Source organism: Strigops habroptila, chromosome 10 (genome assembly GCF_004027225.2).
Source record: "Strigops habroptila isolate Jane chromosome 10, bStrHab1.2.pri, whole genome shotgun sequence".
NCBI classification, from domain to species: domain Eukaryota; kingdom Metazoa; phylum Chordata; class Aves; order Psittaciformes; family Psittacidae; genus Strigops; species Strigops habroptila.
The window spans coordinates 14,756,754-14,784,346 of NC_046359.1; the positions used below are offsets into that span (position 1 = coordinate 14,756,754).

At 34.9% G+C, this 27,593-nt stretch overlaps 1 protein-coding gene across 5 annotated transcripts in view; it reads right to left on the reverse strand.

Moving 5' to 3' along the window:
• The window catches only part of SIPA1L2 (signal induced proliferation associated 1 like 2), a 142,730-nt gene that overhangs the window by 38,410 nt on the left and 76,727 nt on the right, over positions 1 to 27,593 (reverse strand). For all 5 annotated transcript variants that reach the window (XM_030499657.1, XM_030499656.1, XM_030499655.1 and 2 more), the window contains exons 7-10: positions 24,816 to 24,919; positions 18,056 to 18,213; positions 16,002 to 16,578; positions 10,936 to 11,210 (exon numbers count right to left, since the gene is read on the reverse strand). In XM_030499657.1, the coding sequence (XP_030355517.1) occupies positions 10,936 to 11,210; positions 16,002 to 16,578; positions 18,056 to 18,213; positions 24,816 to 24,919 (1,114 nt within the window). The remainder of the gene's footprint in view (positions 1 to 10,935; positions 11,211 to 16,001; positions 16,579 to 18,055; positions 18,214 to 24,815; positions 24,920 to 27,593) is intronic.

The following is a 27,593-nucleotide window of genomic DNA, read 5'->3' on the forward strand; positions in this document are numbered from 1 at the left end:
GAATTCCTGTTTTTTCAAGGTTATTCTGTGATCAGAAACATAAGTATTAAACACACCAGCAAAATTTGACCTGCGTAAACTCTGCTGACAAGGCATAGCTGGACATGCTGGAAACACCAGAGAATTTCGCAATGATTTTCTGGTTTTAGCTTCCCTATGGAGGTAACACAGCCCCAGCAGTCCCCTCCAACAGACAAGGAAATGAAAATGCCACAGTTATTGAGACCACCACTTCAAACTACCTCAGACCATGTATCTATTTTTTAGAATTATTTCACACTTCTGAAGAGCATGAAACATGTTGGGCTCTTGGAATCACCAACACGATGTAAAGGCAGAGTTAAGCAAATTGCATAGAATTGTGCAACCACTTATACTGTTGAACCATACATAGAATACATTTCTCCAATGCAATATTCAACTGCCTATATCCCTCGACCGTTCTCTTCACACACTTCCCTCCCTTGTTGACTGCCTGCAACAAATAAGACCAAGGTGTACGAGGCAAAAGCCTCCAGCAACGCAACCTTGATTCATTTCCAGAGCTGGTCCATGTTATGTGAATGCAGACAATTCTTAAAGGAAAAACTAACCTAAGATTGACTATTCAATTAAAGGCTTTCATAAAGCCTTATATACAAAACAAACAGAACAAAGAATGACAGATGACATAGCAAGGTTTGTATTTGTTTAGTGCACTTCATAATTTTTCATGTGGCCATATAGACACAGTCTGTCATTATCTGACTACGAAGTTGAACAAGTACGAAGGCTGCAATTTCTATCATCCTTTTGCTGATTTCCTAGTATTGTTTCACTCCCTTCTTCATTCCTATAGACCTTATGTTAGAAACAAACCACTCCCTTCCCAACCTTTATTATTAAGATATTGATTTCACAGTTTGTTTTGGTAATTGAGAAAGCCATAGTGTGTAATTGTCATTGTATCCCCTGTTACATACCCCCTTCAAATACTGTAGGGTGCTGTAAAAATAGCCATGGGTTTTGAAGGCAAAAGGGAAGGTTATTACTATTTAGTTTGACTCAGCTTGCTAACTGAATAACTAAAGCATGATATAAAAATAGCAAACAACAATCTTTCCCACAAAAAAATAAGAACTTAAAATTTTGTAAAATGCTGTGTCTGTTTGCATTATGAAAATGTATTCCTCTGGCAAATGAAAAAATTATTCAGGACACTGTTCCTGTAAAAAAGGGCTTAAAAAACAACCCTGTTTCAAATCACTATAAAAATCTAGCAATGTTACTTTCAATTCAAAATCGACCCTCAACATGACTGTTGTAACTGGCCTCTCAAAAATTTCACAGATAAAATGGAAATACTTTATATGGCTTCCTTTGGCACATTTTTATTTTAATTTAAAAATTCCAAACCAATCAGTTCGACATTTATACGAAAATCTATACTTCATTACTTCATAAGCAGTGTCTAAAGAACAAATACTGCAGTATACTGAGATATGTAAAGTCATAATTGTAGCTACCTCCTATATCAGAAAAAAGAATCAATTACTTCATGCTTGCAATCCAATATGGATCCATACCCCCTGCCATGGATCAAACTGCAAGTTACCTTGCATAAAAAAAGCCACAAAATTATATGCAATTTCCTATTAAATATTTAAACTTGACCATCAACTAACTTCTATTTATAATATTGTTTCTTATTCCACTGGATGAAGAATATACATTGGCACTGGTATTGAATGATCACTTTTAATTCACTTTTTAATTTAAATTTTTTTAAAATTCACTTTAAAAGAATAGGTAAAGACAAATCTATATTTTATGGTCTGAAAAAGATATTTAAATTTATGTTAAACAAGTGCAGGGTATCAAACATCTTTCCCAATTACATCTAATATAACATTTTGAAAAATAGACTTATGTTATTTATCAAGCAAGAGTGACCAAGCATTAATCACACACTAGAAATGATAGTACTTCCTGTACTTCACTATAGTTTGGTATTAATTAAATCAAACCTTCAACATAAAGCACAGACTCCTACTAATATCTCTGATTCAAAAGCCATATTATCCTATTAAAAATTTGGTTAATAAAACCTACTCTGCAATTACACACAGCATGACTCTATGATACAGCAGGTCATGACTGCATATTAAATTTAAGAGTCCACTATAAAAATCTGCAGTATTCAAATGTTGCTGCAAGAAGCATTATATTCTGAAAGAATTATCAAGCAGTCCATTAAACTTTTCAAGCTATTTTAACCAAACCTTTCAATATTAATTAAATATTCCATATAAAGGTTCTGTAAAAGGCTCACTGATGGGCCTACCGTAGGCAAGGATGCTAGTTAAGAAAGGTAAATATTCATCTCCATGGAAAAGTTAGATGCTTCCATATACTATGATCAGCAGTTTGCCACCTCGATTACTACACAAAAGCCACCTTCTCTTTCATATCCTACCACTATCAGCTAGTGGGTATGACTCTGGTATTTGGACCTAACTATCTACAGATATCATGCATCATGAAAAATTTGTTAGGGTAATAATGAAACTAAAATAACTGGTTACAATTAAACTTTAGTTCAATGTATCACAGCTCTAAACCACTAAGGGGGATGTAGGGATAGAAGAGCAATCATTGGTGTTCATCAGGGGAATTACACTGATAAATTATCTCTTACTATCAACATTTCAATTCAAAACATTTAATCTTGCTCAATAAAGAGTCTTTATCTAGTAGTACAATAAGTAATTGTATTCTTCTAAGTCAAACTTTGCGTTTGAAAGTAATCACTTCTATTACAGTGCATGTTTGTTCTTACCCTATGGCAGTTCCCACAAAGTGTCACAATGAGACTGAGGACTCATCATGCAATCTATTAAATCCACATAATAAAACATAGATTAATAATTACATAATTGTAGGGAACTAAAAGTAACAATTTAGTAGCTTAGTTTTGCTTAGATTCACAGAGTAGTTAAATAAGACATACATGTATTTTCCTTTCTTTAACACTCTGAAGTGTTTCCTGGAGGTAACCCCTCGACTCCACTGACTCCCTATATTAACTTCAGTCCAAGACGTTGGATAAAATTCAAATGGTCTAAGAGAACTTTGGTAAAAAAGTCAAGACAAAAATTCCAAGTTCTGACATCTCAGAAACCTATTAACAGTAGTAGTACTGCATCAAAAGAGATGTCATTTGAAAAACAGTAAATTAGTTTTACTTTATAATAATTTCATAGCACAATAGATCTATGCAGTTGCTTATTGCAACCTCAGATAAGGCTGTCGCCCACTTTATCACTCCTGGTTAAGGTGAGTGATAACTCTGGCAATCCGTTCATAGAGCTGAGGAGTTGAAGCTGACAATCCTTCCTTTATGAAGATACGCTCATGTCCTTCTGATCTTCGTTACTATCCAGTTTTAAACAGAGCTGACAAACAATTTAGAGGCCTCCTAAGAGCTTCTATACCTGCACTGTTGTACAAAAAAGACTAGAGAAATACAGACAGGATGTTAGATGAGAGGAGCTAGTCAGGAAATGAGAGGAGAAAAACCCCAAACCAATGAAGGTGCTTGGCTTACTTGTATGATCAGTATGGCAGTAACAAACCCTGCAGTCTCTACCAATGTAAACTAGGACACAAGCAGAGCAAGTCACATTTCCAAATCCCAGAGAACAGGAAAACAGCTACATCAAAAGACAACAATTATGGGGAATAAAGGCTTGAGAAGCTATTGGCAAGAAAGAAGAATTACTGGGAAAAAGATAAATAGGAAAGATTTTTGTGACATTAAAGAGAAGAGCCTTTAAAATTCACGATAAAATTTTAATATTAAGAACTGTAAAACCAATGGCAGGGATGTAAAAGTTATATTATGCTTCAACTTAAGAAATGGAAATGAAGAGTAACAGAGAGGGCAACTGAAGCAGGGGGAACAGTGCCAAATGGAGATCTAAAAGTTCTGAAAAAGTTCAGAAAGTTCTGAATTCAGAATGAATCCTGATTTTGAAGTTGTCTTTAAGATACCGGAGTGACAATTAGGAATAAGACCACTCATTAGGAAATACAGGAAAACACAAATGTTTCTTATCAAAGAAACCCAAGTAGAACGTTTCCCAGAAGAGAGAGGTTATGCAGCATCTACCCCTGAAGCTTTTTAATCCCTGACTGGATAAAGCCCTGAATAACCTGGCTTGGCCTCCTAGCTGACTCCATTTTGAGCAGGAGGTTGAACCAGATAATCCCCAGCAGTCCTTTCCAATCTGAATTATGCTATGACACCATGAACCCAAAAAGTTCTCAGTGAGGTAAAGATCAAATCACTTGCAATTTCTGCAGAGATGTTGCACAGTCCAACCCCAACATAACTAAAATAGATCCTAAAGAAGGTTTTATATAATAGTAGGTATATATACCCCAAGTTATTTACAATGAAAAGCTGCTGACCCAGAATTGAGTAGGCAATATGTTAAACTTCAAAATGGCCAGAACATGTGCTTCTCTTGATTTTTTTTCAATCATGTTAAATAATTGTCTCCATAGAGACAATTGGAGCTTTGCCTAGCATTTTTGTTATTTTCTGCTTGACTGTGACAACTATACATATAATAAACTTCAGCAATTTTAACTAACTCCTGCTATCAGTTCATTCATAATTAAATGTATGAAAAACTCACAGACTTCTTACTTGGATGAGAAATACGATAAGCATCAGAAAATTGTTTTCAACTTTGTATCTTTTTAGCTTATAGCTCTGTTAGACTATTTCTGGATGGAGACCATATGTTACATACGTTGCCTAGGTTTTCCTTTGTTTTGATGCAAATCAAAATAGAAAAAGATGCTCATGCAATAAAATTCCAACTTTCCCAGGATTATAGTAACACTGCATAGTAACATATCACTATAGTAACACTGTACTTAAAGTCTGACTCTAAAATACAATGAATTTAAGGAAGACATTAAAATGCCAATTACATATACTAGCAAAGACCAAGATTACACATCCTTTTCTTTGAATATTATATTGGGAAGAATAAAGCTCAAGAAGAATTTATAAAAAGTGACAGAAACCATTTTTTCATTGACCTTCTATTAAGACTTACACTTTTAACAGCCTAGGTTAAAATCTCTGACTCTAACCAGAGTTCTGACAGAGTTCATTTTTGCCAAGGGTCTCCATCAGGCTAAATCGTACTGCGTGTCTCCTTCCCTGAATCTAACAATCTTATAAGAAGTATAGTAATTCTGAAAGTAAAGAAAGTTACGCATTTTCTATCATTTTGTTTTTTGTTGGATACTGAGGATTAACTTTTCTGATATGGCTTCCAATTAATATCATTATATTTTCTTAGCGCTAGTTGTTTTGAAAAAAACATTAAAAAACCATCATAATCTAGAGGTTTTAGATATTTGCAGCCTTCTTAGTTACTAGCAGGGATGGTAATTAAAAGCTTTGGTACATCCCAATTCTACTTTTACAACCAAAAGTTCGGGTTCAGGTTTTTCTGCTTTAACCTGCCTCGAGTTAGTCTGGCAGCATCCTGCCAGCAGTTCTAGACCTGATTTCTTTCTAGCTCAGACAGCTTAATTAAAAAAAATAAATAATATTAATAATCTGAAGGGTCTTATGAACTACCCCATGAGCTTATGGCAAACACCCTTGGGAGAAGATTTGAACTCCTCCACAAAGTAAGCCCTTCCATTTCCTACAAACATTTTTCCTAGCATTCTCTACTCTGCTGGTTATCTGTTACTTTAAAAAAGCCCTAGAAACACACTTGTCTAATAAGATCACAATCATTTAAGAGGAACAAGCATCGGGACTGGAAAATACAGAAAGTCATTATCCCTGTTTTATTTGTAAGAAAGAGTTCGCAAAGTTTAAGAGACTAAAACAACCTCAAAAGACGTGCAGTCGTACTTAATAACAGCCCACAGGCAGTTTCAGTCATAGTTACTAAAATATTTCTATTTTCAAAATTACCTACAACAGCAGTAAAAAAGTCTGTTACTTGTTCAGACCAACAGGTGGAAACTACCGCTGCTACATATCTTGAGCTTCTTGTTTCTCACCCATCCCTGGAATTTTGCCTAAAGTTTTGCTTGTTTGCTAAACTTTCTAAGAATTGTTTCTTAAGCAGTTTCTTTTTATATATAATGGTAGTTGAACTACAACAGAAACATGTTTCAGTGTAGTAAGATCGTAGCAGAATCTACAGTTTAAAATGGATTTAGAATTACTTGAATACCTTGACTAGATTTGACCGAATACGGATACAGTGCCCTTGAGCATTACTATGACACCACCAGTAGCAAATTAGAATGTATACTATTATTCTCCTGTCAAAATGTGTATAATTCTAGCCGCTGCACTACGGTGCTAGGTAATACAACAACAGAACAAATCAACAGTTCTGAACAGAAAGACATAGCATAGAAACAAATATGACATAAGGACACTTATTCATATCCGAGTACAAAGACCGGCATGTGTTTTCTAATACTGCTTTGTAATTTGAAGAATTTATGTTTTAAATAGCAATTTCTTCTTTCTATCTAAATATCAGTCTGGTGCCATGCAAATAATTATGACTTCTCAATTTGTGCATGATTATTTAATTGCTGGAGCAAACTGAAAACAGCAGGAGCTTTGTCTCCGGTTCATTAATTTTACAGGATAGTAAATGAAAGGCCTTATTCCATGATTGCTTTTGCATATACTGCTATCAAGACTATAGGTAGAAGGGCCTACATTAAGTAATGGAATGCATTTATTGAGCAAAATTTTCCCCAGTAATTTCCTAATCACTCTAACACTCCTTTGTAAGCACCTTTAACATGTAAATAATTTATTTTCACGCTGAAATAAATTAATACAAGACTGTTCACTGAAAAAAAAAAAGAAAAAAAAAAAATCATTGTTACTAGTTCATTGCTAATATTCTCAATGTATGCACGCTTATAACTTTGTTGGTTTTCTTTTAAAATATAAAAGGCTGACGGACTGAGGATGATTTGTGGCTGAGCTGACAGAGAAAAAAAAATCAAGTTAAGAACTTGATTAAAGATCTCCACTTCAGCTGATATTTTTCCAAGGGACTGGGACTACTTTGGAAACACCCTTGCACACTTGAAACTAATTTTCGTTTGAAGGGTATAATTCCCAAGACACTCCATGGCACTCATGTCCAGTCCGTGTAAACTCACTTCCGAATTTGATCCCAGCAAGGAACCAGTGCTAATAAGCAACCTAAAGAGAAAGTCCTTGTTGCTTTGTATTCCTGAAATCCAGAGACAGAGCTAAGCAGAACTCTTTCAAGCAGTGGAAATCAGCTGATTATCTCGGTAAACGAAAGATGGGCATTAATAAAATGATACATGGGAATTTTTCAAGAAGTGGTGAATGCTCCATCCCTGGCAGTGTTCAAGGCCAGGCTGGACAGGGCTCTGGAAAACATGGTCTAGTGTAAGGTGTCCCTGCCAATGGCAGGGGGGTTGGAACTAGATGATCTTAACGTCTTTTCCAACCCTAACCATTCTATGATTCTATGAATGTTTTGGGGTTGTTTTTTGTGTTTTTTTGCTAAAATTATATTTATATTCTTGTAAAGGTATGTCAATTTTTGACGCAACTGATTCTTGTACAAAGAAAGATGAATTTATTTTCGTTATCTATTCACTGTGGAAAAAAACTTAGTGGCTGAACTTGAAACCCCAGATTATGGCACTTAAAGTAAAAATTTTTTATAAACTACCAATATCTCCCATGAGAAATAAGGCTGAAATACAGAGGAAAAAAACCCACCCCAACTGCCAGAAGATCATACGCTCTGTAGGATGAGTAAAACGTTCAAGGTGCTTATTTCAACCTCCAAACCTATTGTTCTACAAATGTCAGATAGACTGAAATATCAATTCTTAGAAGAAAATCTCTAAAACCAGCTGTGAATGAAAGCAATAATTACTGGAGCATACATGCAAAGCTTTCTCCTGCTTTTGAACCATCTTTCTTCTAGACATGTTGAGTGTGTAGGTCAAGGACTGCTGGACCCCCAACTTTGAAGGGAATATCTGTATGTTTTGAGTGTTATTTGATAATTATTAGAGCTACTTGACAGTAAAAAAGTTCTCTCCTGATGAGTTGGCGCACCTATTTTAACTGCTTCTCACAGACATGTGTTGGAAATCACCCAGAGAATTCAGTCCATCCCATATAGCCATGTATGGATTCTCCAAAGACAGTGGCATTTCCTGTCAAATGAAGGTGAAGTGGATTATAGTTCTCCAGATACTCCTGTTTTACATCCAAAACTATTGCCTGTAATTTCCTGGGTAAACCTGACACCAGAGTACAAGAGACACATGAGCATACTGCAGTAAGTCCAGCAAAGGGCTACAAAGATGATTGAGGGATCAGAGAAACACCGAGAGAGGCTGAGAGAACTGGAATTGTTCAGCCTGGGAAAGTGAAGGCTCAGGAGGGATCTTATCAATGTGTATAAATACCCAGTGGGTGATGGGGAGAAAAGATGACAGGGTAAGACTTTTCAGAGTTGTATCCAGTGAAGGCACAGGGGGTAATGTGTGCACATTGAAATACATGAAATTCCACTTAAGTATAGCACAAACATTTGTTACTGTAAAGATGATTGAACACTGGAACCAAAGTTGTGGAGTCTCCATCCTTAGAGATATTCAAAACTCAGTGAAGATGTCCTTGAGAAATCTGCTCTAGCTGACCTTCCTTTGAGCAATGGGGTTGGACTCAACAATCTTCAGAGATCCCTTCCAACCTCAACTATTCTGTTTCTACGATTCTGCAAGATAAGACATTGCAGATGGCTGAGACAAACAATTGAGTAGGAAACAGGGAGATGGATTTGCACAAGTTTTAGCTAGTAAATAGCTGTGATAGATTTATCTTCTTTCTCCAAACCTCTGGTAATTTATGTCTTTCTGCCTTCTCCTCATTCCCCCACCCATTAATAAATTTTACAAATCATGTCATAGGTTGTGTTTGTCAACTGAAACTCTCAGACTTGTCACATGATATCTATATTGCTTTCTGTCTGCTTTGTTTCGATTATAAACATTAAGAAAAGGCAATCTCAAACTCTCTGGATATCAGATCACTTTTAGGTTGGGCAATCAAAATCACTAATATATTTGGGGAATATAAAGAGGGAAATGAGGAGCTTTCTGTTTCAGTGTGAAGTTAATATTTGTGAGAAAGAGGCATTAATAAAGATTTCTTTTTTATGCTAGAGAGGAGACTGAAAGCTTACACATAAATGCTTTGGTGTTTTTCATATTTTAGAATAGAAATATAGTCTAAAAAACCCCCAAAACATTTTCTTTAGTAATTAGGCACATATATTTAAAAATTAAAAAAAAAAACCAAAAACACAAAAGCAGCTTTTGCAGATTTTTGCCAGTTTGGTGGCACTCAGTTAGAACTCTTCCGACACATAGACTGAGTGCCATGTATCATGCTGATCCAGGATTTCAACATTTCTAAAAATGCATCAAAGAAGATATAAACAATTCATACAGTATGTATTTTTCCATCAGGGCCTATAAAATACACATTTTTACCTTCAGTACAATAGGATCAGCTCATTAGGCTCATATTCTGTAAACAGCTTGGAAATATATACCAAACAAGTCAGTGAAAATTCATACCCAGAAGCAGATGGTGAGAATAGCAAAGCTAAGCAAAGAGAGGCTTAATTGCAAATTCTATCCAACTAAGCAAAATGGTGGTATTCTACGTTCACAGGCATTTTCTTCAGAAAAGAACCCAACACATCAACATGCAGGTTGAGGCAGGGGAGAGCACTTCTGTGTCATTCATCAGGCCAATGACTACTTGGAGAATTGCCACCAATTAAACAGTATTCGTGTACAGTTGGCACCAACTTCATCGTGCTGCATGCTACGTAAAATTTTATGGCTTGTTGTCTTGCCAAAAGCAACACATCTAATGTTTTTTCTGTTAAATTAAAAATCAACAAGAGATTTAAAGTTGGCCTTCTACAAGAAGACAAGTAATTCAATCACTCTGGTACAGTTCTCATTTAGAATGAGCCAAATTAACAATGCCTAGAGAAGGTATATGAGAAATAAAGCCACATTATTAGAAAGTTTTAATTTTTCCCTACTTCTTCTTTACCTCATAATATTCAAAATCGAGAGAAGAGCAAAAAGCTTTGTCACCTAACAAAAGGAAATTGCATTTCAACCCTGAAAACAATGGAACATTCACTATAATAATCTTTAGTACAGTCTTTTCCTGAGTGTGTGAGCATTTATTTCATGCTGCAACAAGATTTCTTTGCTTTAACTGATGATTTCATTGATGTAATTCATTATTTAATATGACTAAACTAGATACCTGCAGAAAGTGAGGAAGACTCTAAAACTTGGTACCATATATGTCCAGAACCCAGTATTTCATTACTTTTGTTAAAATTTAAAAATTTTAACATAAGAAAAAATAAAACACATCTTTTTCAATAGTCAAGAGTCAGAGAAATGTCAAAGACAGACAAGGCACAGTTTTCAGAGAAGGATTCCCAATTTTCAAATTTAGTATTAAAATATAAAATTCTCCTGTGGAAGAAGTCACATCAGCTTTCATAACAGCTCAGTCATGATGCACTAAAGTTTACTTCTTACTCTTTCAAAGCCATATAAAAATACATTTCCCATTAAATTTCCTACAGGATCCATTTTATCTTCTATGGCAAGCCAATAGTGGTTTTGGGAAAAAGATTGCTTTAAAAGCTTCAATATTATTATCACTAAACATGAGAGACAATATCCACCTCCTGAGGACCTCCAATAAAAGAGCTATCATTTAAACAGTACCAGAGAAAAAAACCCCAAACAGATACAAATGTCACATTGAGAACTGTTGCTCATTACCTTCTAGGTGCTCCATCCTCATGTGGTTGAATAATCACCACTTTTACTGTCACCGATGTACGTAAAAGGTCAATCATTTGTTCATGAGTCAAAGTTGCCACAGCCACTTTACAGATCTCAACCAGGCGGCTCCCTTGTCGTAGGCCTGCCTTCCATGCAAAACCAAAGGGCTCCACATCTGCCACTATCCCTTCAAAGTTCACATGGAATCCAAGTTGGCCCAACCCATTCCTCCGAAGGGTCATTTCCGTAGTTTCACATCCTCTGGTCACTATCTAAAGAAGTATCAGATTGTTACACTAGTGTTAGGACATTCACCTCTTTGGACACACAAACAGATCTGTTTTCAAACATTATAAAGGTGTGTATTGCAAAGACATAGATATCTTTAATATGCTAATACTAATTATTTAAACATTTGTGGTTGAATTAAGGTTTCTATATAAAACGACATGAAAAAAACATTTCACAATGCTAAAATTCTTACATCCCCGGAGCAAGCAGCTGGCTCTTGTCAAGTTCCTTCCCCCTTGCCCAACATTCACACAATACCATTTCCATCTTATTGAAAACTTAACAGTTGCTTTAGTTTCAAAACATAAAACAAGCAAAATGCTGTCCTGTTAGTTACTTCATTCTAGTTGGTGACTGACTGTAGGAGTGCAGGCATTTTTAGTTCCGTATTACGACAGTACTAAACTTGAGATATAACATGCGCCAAATTGAGAGAAATGCTTTAGTTCTTGCAGCTTTTCTTCCTCAAGAACGCAGCAATGAAAATAATTTTGAGTTATTTTGCCTTGTAGTCAGATTCCTAACTACCACCATCTCCAGATGTGGACATCACTAAAATGGGGTAAGAGTTTCCATGTCACTGGGAAATTTAGAAACAGAGAAATTACTTTCTTTGTATCCAATGAAAAGTAAATCTGCCATTATATAGAATAGCCAACATCCTTCAAATTCAGGCTTTGCTAAGCAGGCTTATTTCTACATACTATGTAATAAGTCCTCAACAGTTTTGCCCAGTAAAAAACAATCATACAATAGCACATATGCTGGGATACTGCACCAGACTAAGACTAAATTCTAGTCCAAGCTCAAAAGGTAAGCTTTAGAGTTACCCTAGCGTTCCCTTCTGTCAGTGTCACTAAACCAGTATGTATTTTAGACGCATCAGTACAATTTAGAACAAAATCTTAACCACCATGAAACATTATAAAAAAAAATCATTGTTCATAATGCGTATCATTCAAAGATGTCACAGTGCTCTGCAACACTAAATGGCAAATATCGGCCCCTTAAAGGTGCATACAGACCAAGGGATCTTCCCAAGGGAACTGCATTAAGAGCAGTTCCACAACACACCTTGTTCCACAAAGGTGTTCACGCTGTTCATGGTCGCTTTCAGCATGCATTACAAAGATACACACACTACTTAACTTAGGCATCGGATTTAAGGTGCCTCTTAGGAGGCTAGTGTCCTGTATAGTCAGTTGTGTAGGATAAGTCTTTGCAAAAGTTGTTTTATAGCTTGAGCTTAATTTAGGAGGCTATTTTGGAAGAGCCATTCTCTCCTTTCATTGCCTATTTGAGTCAGAGCCTGGGCAGCCTAGCTTCCCTAATTCAGGACTGCATGGCGAGGGAGTGGGACTGTGCAGCTAGTGAGATGTTGGTGCTGTGACTGGGTAAAGCTGTCACAAACCACTCCTTTCATTACCCAAGTCAGAGGCAGTTGACAAGTTGCAGTTTCATGGGAGGTCTGAACTGATCTAAGACCCTATCACCACTATGTTGTCCCTTGTATTTCATTAGCACTGCGCAGGCAGATCAGAGATACAATACAGCTCCAGTCTCCATCACTGACAAGGTGACTTAAGACATAGCAATATTAAGTTGTAAGCTACTTTCATAGCTTCCTTTTACACTTTCTGTTTAGTCACATCTTTTGTCTGTCTGTTAGAGAGTCAGAGACAAGAGGCCTAACTTCTACTTCCTTCCCAATCCAATGGCTGATTGGAGAAACTTTGGAGCATTTGTGTAACTTACACCTGCAACTTGGTCAGTGATTGAAAGTCACAGTTTTGGTACCTTAGTAAGTTTTAAAGCACTATTGCCTTTATAAAATATTTCTATGCATACATCTGTCACTCAACAGAAAAAAATCAGAATTTGCACACACAAGAACAAGATGCCACAAACCCATGAGCAACTGTAAGATCGCTGATCTGAGGGAGCTGGCCTATGCTCATGCTTTTAACTTGTGGTAAATTCAAGATAATGAAATACAGTTTAGCCCTCATTCATTAGGGGCTAATCTTCTATGAGCTGTGAAACATCGGAGAAAAACCTTGCAAGAATCTGATATTCTGAGAATCACTGCCTGGCAAATTTAGGCTGCTTAAACTGTAGCACTTTGACTTCATAAGTCAAATAACCTTCCAGTTATTTCTGAAGATGTAGGCTTCAAAGTTAAAATGTGAATGTTATTCTTGAGGTGTCCAAAATGTACTCTGGAAATTTTATTTGTAAAATCATGTTCTGGGTCTTCTTATCAAATTAAAAAAAAAAAAAAAAAAAGAAAAAAAGGCAGCTATTTCCTTTGTTGTTATTCAGATCTGAGGTTTTGGTATCTTTTAGAAGCTTTTATTTTTAAACAGAACTTTCTGTTGTGTTTATAACTGTACATACAGTATTAGAGTGATATGGCATGCTGACAGCACTAAGCTTTAACTCTGTTATTTTTTGCAGCCCTGAGGTTCATCTTCAGTCATGACTAATTTTCAACAAAACTTTCATAATTTATGAACCAGACACATGAAAAATGAAATTTTAATCTCTTCACTAGTGTCCCTACACTTCTGCCACAAGTTTCTAAAATACATACAATATTTAGTCATGCAGTAAGAAGAACATGCTATGACAAGAAGCCCAAATGAAGGATGGAATTTTATCCTTATGAAAGTACACAATATTCTGGGGGGGGGGGGGGGGAGGGGAGGGGCAGACACCTTTTTATCATTATGTCACAATTATAGAATACAGCAGAATGAAAGCACGAACCAAAGTATATGGATTTCCCCAACTCAGAGCACTCAACATCTCTTCTTCAAGGTAAGTTAAATATTCAAAGGTTAAAAGAGAAGATAAACATTCCTGCCAAAGATTCATGTATTCCAAATGGAAAAGATTCCAGGAGATAAGTCTTCCACAAGTTTATCCCCTAAAAACTGACACTACATGTTACATAGTAATGTCACATAAAACATAGTGCTGCTCCACTTCTAAATAGGTCATTCTGCTTATTTGGTTGCTGTTTCACTGAACGTGTGGCTATGCATGAACTAAGAGCCAGCTTCTCTGAATGCACTTAATACAGATGAAACTAAAAGACAGAAATCCTCTAAGTCCTATAAAGAAGGTTTGTTTTTTTTTTTAGTATACAGGCTTCTAAGGAAATTTTGTCTACTCAGATTCTTGTCTAGTGATCCATTCAGGGATTTTGTTTAATTTTATATCACTCTGCCATTCTCTGATATCCTAAAGCTCAGAACCGCTGCTTTTTGTGTCTTCAAACACAGCCCACCAAGTTAATCTACAGTTTGCTTTTGCTGCCCTTTCTACTTTATATCACTAGATATTCTCCCCCACAAATAGAGATCTGATTCTAGACTGACAAATACCAGCTCTTTTTTCAGTCCTGAACTGATTTATTTTTTTTTGTCTAAACCAAAAGCACAGTCTCTGCTTTTCACATCTTTGCTTTATCTGAATATTCACATAGGTTTCCTATTCATCTGTGTGATTTAAACCCAGCCAACAAAATATAGTTATTTCTTTGACAATCTCATTTAGTTACTCACTGGTTTTAAGAAATGCTTTTACTAGTAACTGAAAAGGGTTAATCATCTGGTCACTGAAGTTTGATATGGCATCACAGTTTGAGCTTTCATCTTCAGCATCTACTGGCACATGTGGTTGTTGACCTTAGCTGTGTCTTGAGTCAGTTAAAAGGTTTTTAAAGTATGCAGATGAAGCGTGGAATCAGAGTTTTAAATGCTTTTTAGTGCTTGTACGGTCACCTCTGAGCTTCTATATCAAAATGTAGAGCATGATATTGAACAATGCTAAATGTGACTGCAGAACTAGGGAGGCCTCAATTCAACTGTTCCAGTGTGAAAATGGTAAGCATAATGATATCTTTCAGTATCAAGCATTCTAATATAAACAATAATCAGGTCATCTAGATCATTTATATTAAGATTAAAGGGCAAACTGTAACCACATGAAGTAAATGCATCAATTCTACCTTGGCATTCCTGTCAGTTTGTTTGTACTGACTGAAACAGCTACAGTACAGTTGTACTAACAGCGTCATCAAGTGTCTGAAAAACTTTAGCTAGTCAGCTGTTAAAACTGGCATTAATTGGCCTAGTTTTCTTCACTTACCAGAGTTGCTCAGCGTAGAGGAACAAATCAGTAGAATCACTTATACAATTTTTCTGCTAATGGGTTATTATAAAAATTTAGGGTGAGTATATTTTTACATTAAGATTTTGTATATTTCTAAATTAAGGTATATTTCTGCCTACAAAGGTGTGATTTGCACGAGGCTACAGCAAGAGAAGACAAAAGCTTATGTTTTCAATCTTGACACTGAAACCATCGTGGCCTTAGGCAAGTCTATCAGATTATTGGTTTCGGATTCCTCATCCCTGAAAATGGGTTGACAAAACTTATCTCATATGCTGTTGTAAGGATTATTGTTTGTAATGCTCTCTGAAGACTGAAACCACTCTCAAAGTATAAACATAGAACATTTTTAATTATGTTAATGTTAACATATTTAATGTATGTTATATATTTAATGTTATATGTTATATATGTTATATATGTTATATATATTTAATGTTAACATATTTAATGTATTTATGTTAATGTAACATATTTTATAATGTTAATTATGTATTTTTAATTATGTCTACACCTCCTCGAAGGAGGTGTAGACAAGTAACTCTTCATAAAAAAATTAAAATTTGGAATTCCAGTTTAGAAACTGTACTTACTTCAAGTCTTTGAACAATTTCTCTGATGTCTTCAGTACAATTATCTGCTGCAGACAGAAGAATACATTCTCCTCTTTCATAAAATATTTTGATGCTCATTAATCCAGAAGTCCATCCAATAACATCTCTGCAGGAGCAGTTAAACACAACATTTTTTGATTCCTTTTCAATCAACATGATAAACTCATTGGAGATTCCAAGGAGACATCCAATGTCAGCAGACTGGCCAAAATCTCGTGCAATCACATTCCACATAATTGCTCCAACACTGAATAGATGTGCATCTTTCCTTGGTTTCACTTTTTCCTTTTTTTTTGCCCCTAAAGTAATAAAGCTAAACTTTGCTGAAGTATCCACTGTAGCTGTGGTAACAAAATTTTCTGCCAGATCTTTCAAGTATTCTTGACGTGTCCTTGTGGCCATGGCTCGAAATTTTTCTGACTTATGTGCCGCATTTTCAGCATTAATAACTTTGGCTAAAAGGAAGTCCCTAAAGACGGCGGATTTGGGGAAAGTTACTCCTTTGGGAATGGGTGGACCAAATGGAGGTACATCTTTTGATCGTGAAACACCAACACTAGAAATAGAAAGAAAAAATTCAATGGTTAATTCTTAAAAAAAGGTCAGATGACAAGCAGAACTGCGATCTGGGCAGTCCACTTACACAGTTGAGTTTAGCTTTGACATGCCAATTTTCAGATATTTTAAACACATCAAACAAAACTGATTGCATTGTATGTTTTAAAATGGCTTTTTTCTTTTAAAGATATAAAAGACATTATAGATGTATCTTCCTAACACAAAAACTATCAAGAATGACTTCTTAGGGTGTCATTGTCTGCTTTCTTTAATGGAATAAATATAAAAAAGCTTTGTGAAATATAACTGAAAGAAGGTTTAAGATTTTTTTTTATATAAACTGAAAGTTTATAATTTTCAGTTGTTACTCAGTCGCATGATCTTTAAACTAGAGAAATATATAAATAAAAACAGAATTTATTTTAATCCTCAGACATTTTGCTATAATGAAGTATGAAGACAAAATATTGGTCAAATGTGTCTAGAATGGGAGCATTCTAGTAAGTTGCCTACTCTATGTTAATTTAGTTCCAAAATACCTGTAATTCTTGATATAGACAGTTCACAGCAAGATGTAAACCAGGAATATTTTCTCACTGAAAATTGATCTCTACATAACGTATTTCAACTGAAAGAGGATTTCAAAATACTGTGCAAACTACATACAGCTACTACTAGTTTGACTGAAATGCAGTTACATTTGGGATGACAGACAGACATGATTTAGTAATAAGACTGTAACTTATGAAATGTCATATACTATTAAACACAAAAGAGCAACTGAAACAAAATCAAATTCTAAAAGATAGCTTAAGTTCTAAAAGACAGCTAAAAGACGGTAATATGACCTGACCTCATGACGTACTTTAATTTCATTCTAAACAATGAACAAGTAACATTTATACATGCTAAACCCGCACCATTATACTTCAAGTCCTTATCATTATTTGCACAATTCCCAATCAGTTCAGAACTATGCTTCCACCTGGATACCTTGCTAGAATTCATGAAGCAGTAACTTAAACACGAGAGTTAAGAGTATTTGAAATTTGAGATGTACTTATACTCTCCAGAACCATGACTCATCCCGGTGTCATACTCAGGGATTTATACAAGTTAATAGCCTTCTGAAATACTTTATTTTAAATCGCTTTCTTTGAAAAAGGAAATGTGCAATAAAAATTCTAAATTAATTTATATTACTATGTCTGCAATTATTATTTTCACTAACTTGTTATATCCCTATTTTGTGCCCATAAGTCAGCAGAGTTCTGCACATACCCTTTTCAGTCTACAAATTCCCCCATAACTCCAGATATGTGCAAGGGAGACATTGGGGTTTCAAACTCAAAGAAAATATAGCAGAAATTTTAAAATTGTATACATAGTATCTCTAGGAAATACAAAACTGTTTGATGAGGCAGTTTCATTATAGTCTTAAAAACAAACTTAAATAGTTATAAGGCTCTACTCACCTATAGCACACATTTTCAGTGCAAGGGTTATGCACTTTGACTATGACAAATACATGTTGAAAGTGGGAACGAATATTTTTTGGAGTAAAAGGAAGTGCTCCTGGCTCTTGGAAGACAATGGTAACTATGTCATTTCCTATATGCCTTTTCCTTAGCAGCTAGACAAGAAACATGCATTGAAAAATTAGTTATAAAAAAAACCAAATCACAATTTCCTCATTTTAGAAAACAAAACCAAACACAAACACACACACACAAAATCCCTATCACCAAAACAAATGAAGCTTGATTTTTCACCTTAATTAATCATATTCTGGATAGCTACAGATAACACAGAACTGCACTGCAAAAAGATAGGGAAAGAAAATTGGGCTAAATTCACAAAAATACTAGAGTTCTCTTGCATCCCTACATTAGTTCTGCATAGTTTCTGCTCATTTCTCTTTTATCCTATGAGAAAAATATATTTCCCTTACTTTAATGCATCATTTTAGTAATAAAAAGTTACATCACTTGACATTTCTCACTATTCAGAGGTCTATCAGTTTCCTCTTTACAGTGTAAGATTTACTTCTATATGAAAAATATAATTCTGCTTTTCCTTCTCAATAAACCTTCCTTTTCCATGTTGCATTTTTATTAAAAATTGTCCTTAACATTATTATCAAAAAAAAAACAAAACACAAAAACAAAACTAACCCAGATTATAATGAATACTCATCACAAATTTTAGCAACTGCATACTTGAGGAACAGAGCTGAGACTCATGGAGAAAAAACATCTATTAGAAACTCATTAAGTAAAACCTTGTAATTTGTAGCTTTTATCATCAAAATATATATAAGGAATAATTTAAAGTACTAAATCATCGTTACAGGCTAAAAATGAATAAACACTATAAAACACGTCCAGCAATAAGGGACCACTTCTCCCTCTCCACCCTCAAAAACCCGCAGCAAATCAACACAGTAAAATGATGTTCACTTTCCTCATGAAAGTATATATCTCAAATTTTTTTTACACTTTTTTTCTTAAATACCTTTGCTTACAAAACATCCATGTATATTAACAGATGGAAAAAAGTATTCTAGCATATGCTACATTTTGAATATCCACCCAAAGACAAAGAACTTGCATTGTCAACCAATAGCATACAGACACTTAAAGCTTTACCTTAGCTCATGTGTAACTAAAAGGGATACAAGAATAAATCTAAAAACTTTATGAGAGAACAAATAAAAATTTCTCTATCAAGCTGATTTTACAGAACACAATCTTTCTAATAAAAGAGTATTTGCTCATATTTTCTCGGTTCCATGAAAACAGTATTTCAGATACCACAAAAAAAGCAAAGTTGCACTTGCTAAAGCCTAAGAATCATGTTTCATTATATCTCCTAAAATAACACAAAGAATGGCATTCTAAAAGTAGTAGGGCCAAAGCCACAATTTTAAAGTATTCAAGATATCTGTATTATTCTAAACACAATCAACATCCCAAATGCAAATTAAGAAATAAGACTTCTAATGAAACTTTAAAACAGATATAAGAACAGAGAATAATACTTGGTATAGGTCATGTGGCTCAGTCAAGTTTCCATGTCTTTAAGACTATAACCAAAATAACAGGCTATTTTAGCAATTTAAGAAACACAGCCTGTTGCGTACAAATTACAGTAGAACACTATGTGGAACTGACCACAGAAATAAGTGTGACAGGTGTACTTTAATTTGCTGAGCTAGTCAACCATACAATTAGATCACAAGTTCATGTTTAGTGGTTGTTATTATCTCACAGGTTGGAATTTACACAACAGTTAATTTTTTTAGAAACCTTCCAATTATGAGGTACAAGGTGATTCATTTCTGTCTTTGTTATATAACTAACTGCCCAATTACTCTTTCTTGCCATAGTGGTTCATGCCTATGCATTTCCACAGGGCAAAACTGTAAAAATTACAAAGCAATATCCCATTTAAAGTTATATTTATTTCTCAAGACAATCACTGTTTTCAAGATTATTTTCTGCTTTTGTATTCCTCCTAGGAGGCTCTGCTTGCCACCACAGGTTGCTTAAGCAAGAATAGCAGTCATTTAATAAGAAGTAAGTTTTAGAAATGTTTGAAATTTTACTAGTAAAGATAGGCTTTTCAAAATCATGGCAGTTTCCATATCCTATTCATAAACTATTTTTCAGAAGTTTAAACCTGTAAGAGGCGGAAAAAATAGGAAATTGGAAATCAGGTCATCGCTTTTAAGAACCTTACCAAACTTGTGGAGATCTTAATGACTTCTTCAACATTTTAAAATAAAATCAGTGTAACACTGTTATAAATAACTGTCATGCATAAGTGGTCAGTGAACTTCAACATAATGTAAAGGCAAAGCACAGTTGTGGCTGTGTGCAGAGTATCATAATGCAAAGAACTTTGAAAGGGAAGAGTCTGGAACACGGAAAGAAGTGCTCTGGATAGGATAAAGGAATAGGAAAAGAATAATGTGTTGAATGGAGAAGAAGGAGGGAACACATACTTCCCTTGGAAATGTGAGGTAAGGATAGCATACTGAAAATGAAAAAGGAATTGAAGGAAACTGGAACTAAGCAAAAAAAATTTATAAGAGACCCTTTTCTAGTTTCTACTCTATAACCTATATTTTCCTCCCAGCTTTTACCTCCTAGGGTTGGTTTTTTCCAGTTCTCAGTTTCCCCTTCCTCTCTCATTTTGAGGTCTGCTCAGGTTTGGGGTTTTGGGGGGGTTGTTGTATTTTGTTTTTTTTTCAAATCTGCCTTTCTAACATTCTAACGTACTCCAAGGAATCTCATGCCAGTGCAGAGCACAACAGGAACTCTCAACAGGGTACACAGATTACAGAGGATTACTTACAGTAAGGAGACGTCAAACACACTTTGACATCATTCTAGTACCAGTCTAAATTAGCATTTGAAATTGAACCCAATCATGCACAATAGGCAGCCAAAGGGAAATTAGTGAAGATTTATGTAAGACTACAAGACACACACAGGGGAGCCTGGTATGGAAAATATGTTAGAAAAGCAGAATCAGTTAGATTAAAATTATTTATGCCAAATAATAGTCACTACATTAATTTTGAGATTTTAACTACTTAATTCTTAATTTCCAGATATGCATCTCCGAGGAAAAACACTATCTTAAAACAGTGTATTTACAAGTTACACACAGCCATAAAAATCTACTCACTTCTGTGGAATTTCAATTGCCTATTCAAACTGTGAAACAACAAGGAATTCTTGTTGAAGTAGCAGTGAAATTCATAAATGAAATAGTAGAATATTCTTCATTCAATTAATGATGAAATATTAAGAGTCATAAGAAAATATTCAAACTTTTTTTAGTATATTTCTAAAATAAGTGGTTTGAAAAGTTTTATTTTTATTTTAGTGGCGAAGTTCTTAGCCACTACCAAAACCGGAAACAAATAGCAAAAGATATTTCATCAGATCTGGTTAAACTGAGATTGGTATACCCATGTCCTGTTACCCCAGCCATTTTAACAGTAGCTTAAATTCAACAAGTTTAATTATTGCATATCTGATTTATATTTAATTTTTCATTAAACCAGGTGAAAACTGATTATTTGAACTGATTTGGACTGACCAGGTCTGACCACGTGTACACAAGCAGAGTGCAAATATGTGAATGGGAAACTTGCAAGGGAATGATTCAGAAAGGGACATCGCAAAGGTAAAGTTTAAAGGGGAAAGCCTTGAACTATGATTTGAAGAAAAGGCCAGTAAAGGAAAAGGAACTGGCCACACCAGGGCTGGTAGTCTTTTCTGTCCTAGTGAAGGAGCAGCTGACTTTAAAATTCCCAGCCTATGTTGCAGCCAAAGTGAAAATTACCTTGCTCTTTGGATCTCCTGCTGGCTCTAAAACTAGAGGGATGTCCTGATCAGGGACCAAGCAGGGCGTAGTTATGTCCTGGAAGAAGCAACAAACAATTCTGGTGTGGCCTATTTTTGGCTCACAGGTATTTGGAATATAAGCAATGCTCAGTGCTTGCTCACTGAAGGTTGTAGTTGTAGATGATGAAGAGTGACTCTATACCTTGGCCCAGTCATTACCAAACACGGGATATGGGCATACAATGTAATAATCTCATATGAAGTACATACACAATATGCTAGCAAAAAATAACTACTGAATGTGGGTCTTCTTTGCTAACTTAACCCAAAAGGAAAATTATGGTCCCTAACTTCCCCTTACTTGCATATGTAGAGTTAGTGAGCCAAACCCTGAAGAAACAAACAAAATTAATATTCCACAGCACCTGTAAGCCTCTCTCTTGAGCACAACTGATGCAACTGCATTTGATGCAACTGCATTTGTGGTCTTCAGCATCTAAAATGTCTCAAGGAAAGGGACCTAATCAAATTTTTGTCCTAGCTTTTGAGAAATAACACTGTTGATACATTTCACTCTTCAGTATGTATTTTGGAACTAAACTGTAAAGGAAAAAATTAAACCATGATTACTGATCCCTTTTGCACATTAAGGCTGGCTAAATTCTGATCATTTGGGTGTGCTTGTCACGTTTCCTTAAGACAGTGTCCATGCTGTGCAAATACTTCTAGATCCCAGCACCTTAAAAAAATAATGTGGTGGGTCTTCAGTAGGCGTGCTACTTGAACTTGGAAAACTGCCACATTATTTTGATCCAAGGAAGTCATGGATAACAACATGGTGATTCTACTAAATACTGAACCTGTTATAGTGACAATGAAGACAGCTTACTAAAACACTGTGGAAAGGACTGCTTGTTGCTGGGGAAAACCATGGAGTTAAAATTGGGGGATTTTGCTGTACACAAAAATTGGCACCTGACTATCAAGAAAGACACTTAAGGAAATGATGAGACTGAAAGGAAGGCACAGGAAGAAGTGAAAGGACAGTAGTAGGGGGTGGCTGAGCAACACAGCAGTGAGGCTGACAAATATAAAACAATTATGAAAATTAGTGGATCATGGCAAGAGGATATTCTCTTCTCACAAACAACAAAGTCATGAAAAGACAACAGCAAAAGTAATAAACTCCCAGTAAGGCCATATTTACTGTCAGTGCCTGTGATTAGCTATGAAAATATTAATTTTTTCCTTTTAAGACAAGCGCATTCAGTGTATTACACCTTCTTAATAGTGTACAGTTTTCCCTATTTACATGTGCTTTCCAGTCAAAGATTGTTATGATTGATTACAGACAGAGTAACTCCCAATGTGTTTACTAAATTAATCCTGTATTGTAATAAGGTGTAAGTGAAAGTTTAGAGAAGTGGAACCATCTCTAATCAGTGATGATGAGCAGATACCTTGATTGCTAGCCATTGGCACAGTTGAGTGTGTGATACAGCTGAACATTCTGCCTGCTGAAAGCCACACATTTTAAGGTTTGAGTCATCTAAACATTCATATTATTCATAAGGTGAAGAATTTCTGGCTTTTGATTCCTAATTTAGTTTCTAAACTCTAAACTCTAAATGTAATGGAGTAAAATTTGCAGTTGTCTTAACTGTCCACTCGAAACAGTTCTTCAAACAGAACATTATGCACTGACTATTTAAAATACATAAATACATTATATACTTTCTTCCATCTCAATTTTGATTCATCCTTTCTCAAGAATTTTAATATTTTCTTTTATCTTTTTCTGGCTGCCTTGACACATCTCTCTTTCTTTCCACAAGACATATTTATAGGATAGACATCAAAGATACAACTCACATATGGTTTAACAATCAGTGGCCACCTTTTCTATGCTGTTCAGTAAGAAAGTGAGATAGAATCTTTATTTCATGATGACCTTCCAAAATGACTGAAATCTTTGTATCTTTCATGGCAATGAGAGAATATTCTAAAACTCAATAAATCCAACACTTCTTTCTGCAGACCTAGAAAAATGCAGATTAGTAGCTCAGAAAGTTACACACTACCATCAGTGTGACCTATGAGCAATTCTACTGCTTTAGTTTAAGTGTTAATGTTGGTATATTATACCAAATGAGCTTGTACTTCTCAATACAGTTGCAAGAAATATCCAATTCGGGCAAGACAGAATAACCTTACTGGTGCACTGCACACTTTGGATGCTGTGCTATTTTTTTAGCCATCCTTAATGCTTTAAAGATATCCTAAATTATTACCTAAACGAAGGGAATTCACCAGAAATAAAATAAGTACACTGCAGTTTTCTGCCTTTCCAAGCAGAAATCTTGAAGGATACAGTTACGCATTTATTACTAAGCTGACACATTAATAAACATTTCAAGATCTGTTACATAAGGATAATAAGTGGAACAATTAAAAAAAAAATCTTATTACATGCATATTTTAACCATATGACTATTTTCAAGCTTAATTCTATTCAATGTTTAAAACATACATGATGTAAATCCAATCCAAACTGAAAACAACTCATTCACCACAAGCAAAACTACTTTTTAATAATATCATGAAATGGGGGAGATGATAGATAGATAGGATAAGTTCCTTAATTATAAAGTATAGAAATCCTAAGGTTTCTAATGCATTCTCTTTCCAGGAAAAAAAAATTACAATTGAGTCATACTTCCTATAAAACAACTCAGTTTTAAATCAGTATTACTTAAAAACAAAACAAAAAACCAAAGCAAAACAAAGAAAACCAACCCCAAAAAACCAAAACCCAAGACCCTCAGCGTCAAACATTTACAATGTAAAATTACAATGAAAAGTTAAAAAAACATACCTGTTGCCTGTTACTGGGCATGTATGGAAGCATTGTTGATACATGAAACATTAATTCATAATCTTTATAGGTAGTATAGAGGGAATGAGTTCCTGTTGAATCAGCTGAAAATGAATTTAATTGCAGTAAGGTCAGTAAAACAGAACATTCATACTACTTTCTAGAACACCACTCTTTGCATACTATGATTTAAACCTATTACTGTAATTTAAAACTTTTTTCAGAAGAACAAAACTGGTTTGTATCATCTAAAGATCTACTCTTTAATTTCATATTATGACATAGAAGGGTCCTGCAAGAAGCTGCCCAAAGAGTTTGCTGTCTATGAGGCCTAAATGATCTAATTTTGAATGTATTAGCATTTCATGAAAAAAAGAAGAAACCGTTGGCTACTTGAGTATAGTTTTACATAATACTATTTTCCTTTTTTAGAACACTAATAAGGAATATTGAGTAATCCCATACTGACAATGCTACTTCAAATCTGACATTAAAACACATACTACAGATCAGAAATTTTAAAAACATAAGATACATACATTGTAGTACAATGTCAAATACTTTTATTGGGACTTTTCAGATCTCTTAAAATTATTAAAATAGAATCATAGAATGGTTTGGGCTGGAAGGGACCTTAAAGATCATCTAGTTCCAACCCCCCTGCCATGGCCAGGAACATCTTCCACAAGACCAGGTTGCTCAAAGCCCTATCCAGCCTGGTCTTGAACACTTCCAGGGATGGGGGATCAACAACTTCTCTGAGCAACCTCTTCCAGTGTCTTCACAGGAGAGGTGCTCCAGGCTTTTTTTTTTTTTTTTCTTCCCCCCCCCTTTTTTTTTTTTGAGGATCTGTTTGGGGTTTTTTTCGTTTTTATGTCTTCTATTTGGAAGTTTATTAATAGAGTTAGCATTTCAGAATCTTTACAGCAAATTAAATGAGTTTTAATCTGCAGTCATATTTATCATTCAGCATATGATCTGAATCCGTACATATTCACCTTCTTTAATACGTATGGATTATTTAAGTAAGTACAATTAACTTCAAAGCAGGAGATTGGGAACACCCTAATGAATCAAAACAACTGTCAATTTTTCTTCTCTTTTTCCATGTTCACTCATTTTTTAATATAACTTTATATTATCTACACCAATAAACATTTTCCAGTGTTCACTTGCACCCACTGTTTAAGGTTTTGGGGTTTTGTTTTGTTTTAAATAGTAATTGTAGTCCAAAAAGTAATTTATTGGCCATGTTACTTCTCCCGCTAGAAGTATAGAAACATACACTTCAGTGTAAAACAGCAACCATACTGTATTTGCAGTCCTAAATCTGAAAATATTTGTGTGTGCGTATAATTTTGAACACATTCACATTACAACCAGCTTCATCAGTTATGTTTGTACAATAATAAAATTAATTTCATTTATTAATATTGATGTAAGTTACAGTTACATTAGAAATAGCATAATTTCCACTGAAGTTTCTTAATTAAATGCTGCTTAAGAAAGCAAAGATTATCACACTCCTCTTAAAATCTTCGCTGAAAATATAATTCCATTATAACCTTTTCATAGCATTTTAGAAAGACAAAGTTTTGAAGAGATATGAGAAGAAAATAAATTATATTGTGGAATACATATATCTGCCTAAACTACACTGCTCTCAGCAACCCTACTCCCTGATTCCTTTTGCAATTAGTTACAAAATAAAGTTAATTTAGCTTGAACAGATACTGCACAAAACTATCCTTTAAAAATGCACTAAAGAAGGGCAGAAAAGAGTTTGTAGTTAATATATTCCTTATGTTCTTTACATTTGCACCAGGTCTGGCTTGGATGGAGTTAATTTCCTTCAAAGCAGCCCATATGGTGTTTTGTTTTCTATATGTGATCAAGCCAGTATGGCTAACACACCAATGTTTTAGCAATCATTGAATGGTAGTTGCATAGCATCAGAGATTTCTCTTTCCCTGGTGCGTATGCTAGGAGTGGGCAAGAGTTTGGGAGTGGACACAGCTAGGACAGCTGTTCCTCAAAGATATATTCCATATCATATAACATCATGTTTTGCAGTCAAACTGGAGTGTGGGCAGTTTTCCCATGGTAGCTGTTGCTCAGGGACTGGCTGGGCATCAGTCTGCTGATGGGAGGTAGAAAGTGATTGCCTTTGCACCACTTGTCTTTGTGAGGGTTTTCTGTTAGTTGGTTGGTTGATTGTTGTGGTGGTGGGTTGTTTTCTGGTGGGTTTGTTTTGTTTGGAATGTGTGTACGTGTATGTTTTTATTCCTTTCTTTCCTTCATTTACTGAACTGTCTTAATCTCAACTCACAAGTTTTTCTTGCTTTTGCCCTTCTGATTTTCTCCCCTATTCTGTTGTGGGTTGAGTGAGCAAGAAAGTAGTGGGTGCTTACCAGACACACAGGTCAACCGGCAACAACATTCTACATTCTATAGTCCATAAGAAATGGACCAACTAATTACTTATCAAAATATTAAAACAACCAAATTAGAACAGAAAAAACTTTTTAAAGAAAATAAAAAAAACCCAACACAGCTAGTCAAACATTTGAGAATACGAAAACTTTATAAATGTGAACACTACAAAAACTGAGCAAGAAACATTACTCCTACCAAAAATATAACTACTAGAGATGAAATTATTACACTACTCTGACCCTGCAGCAGTCTGATCAATATATTATCCAATTATAAATATGACATGCTGTAATACTTGTTGTGCCATGATATTAAAAAACCAAGTATAACACAAAAAAGATT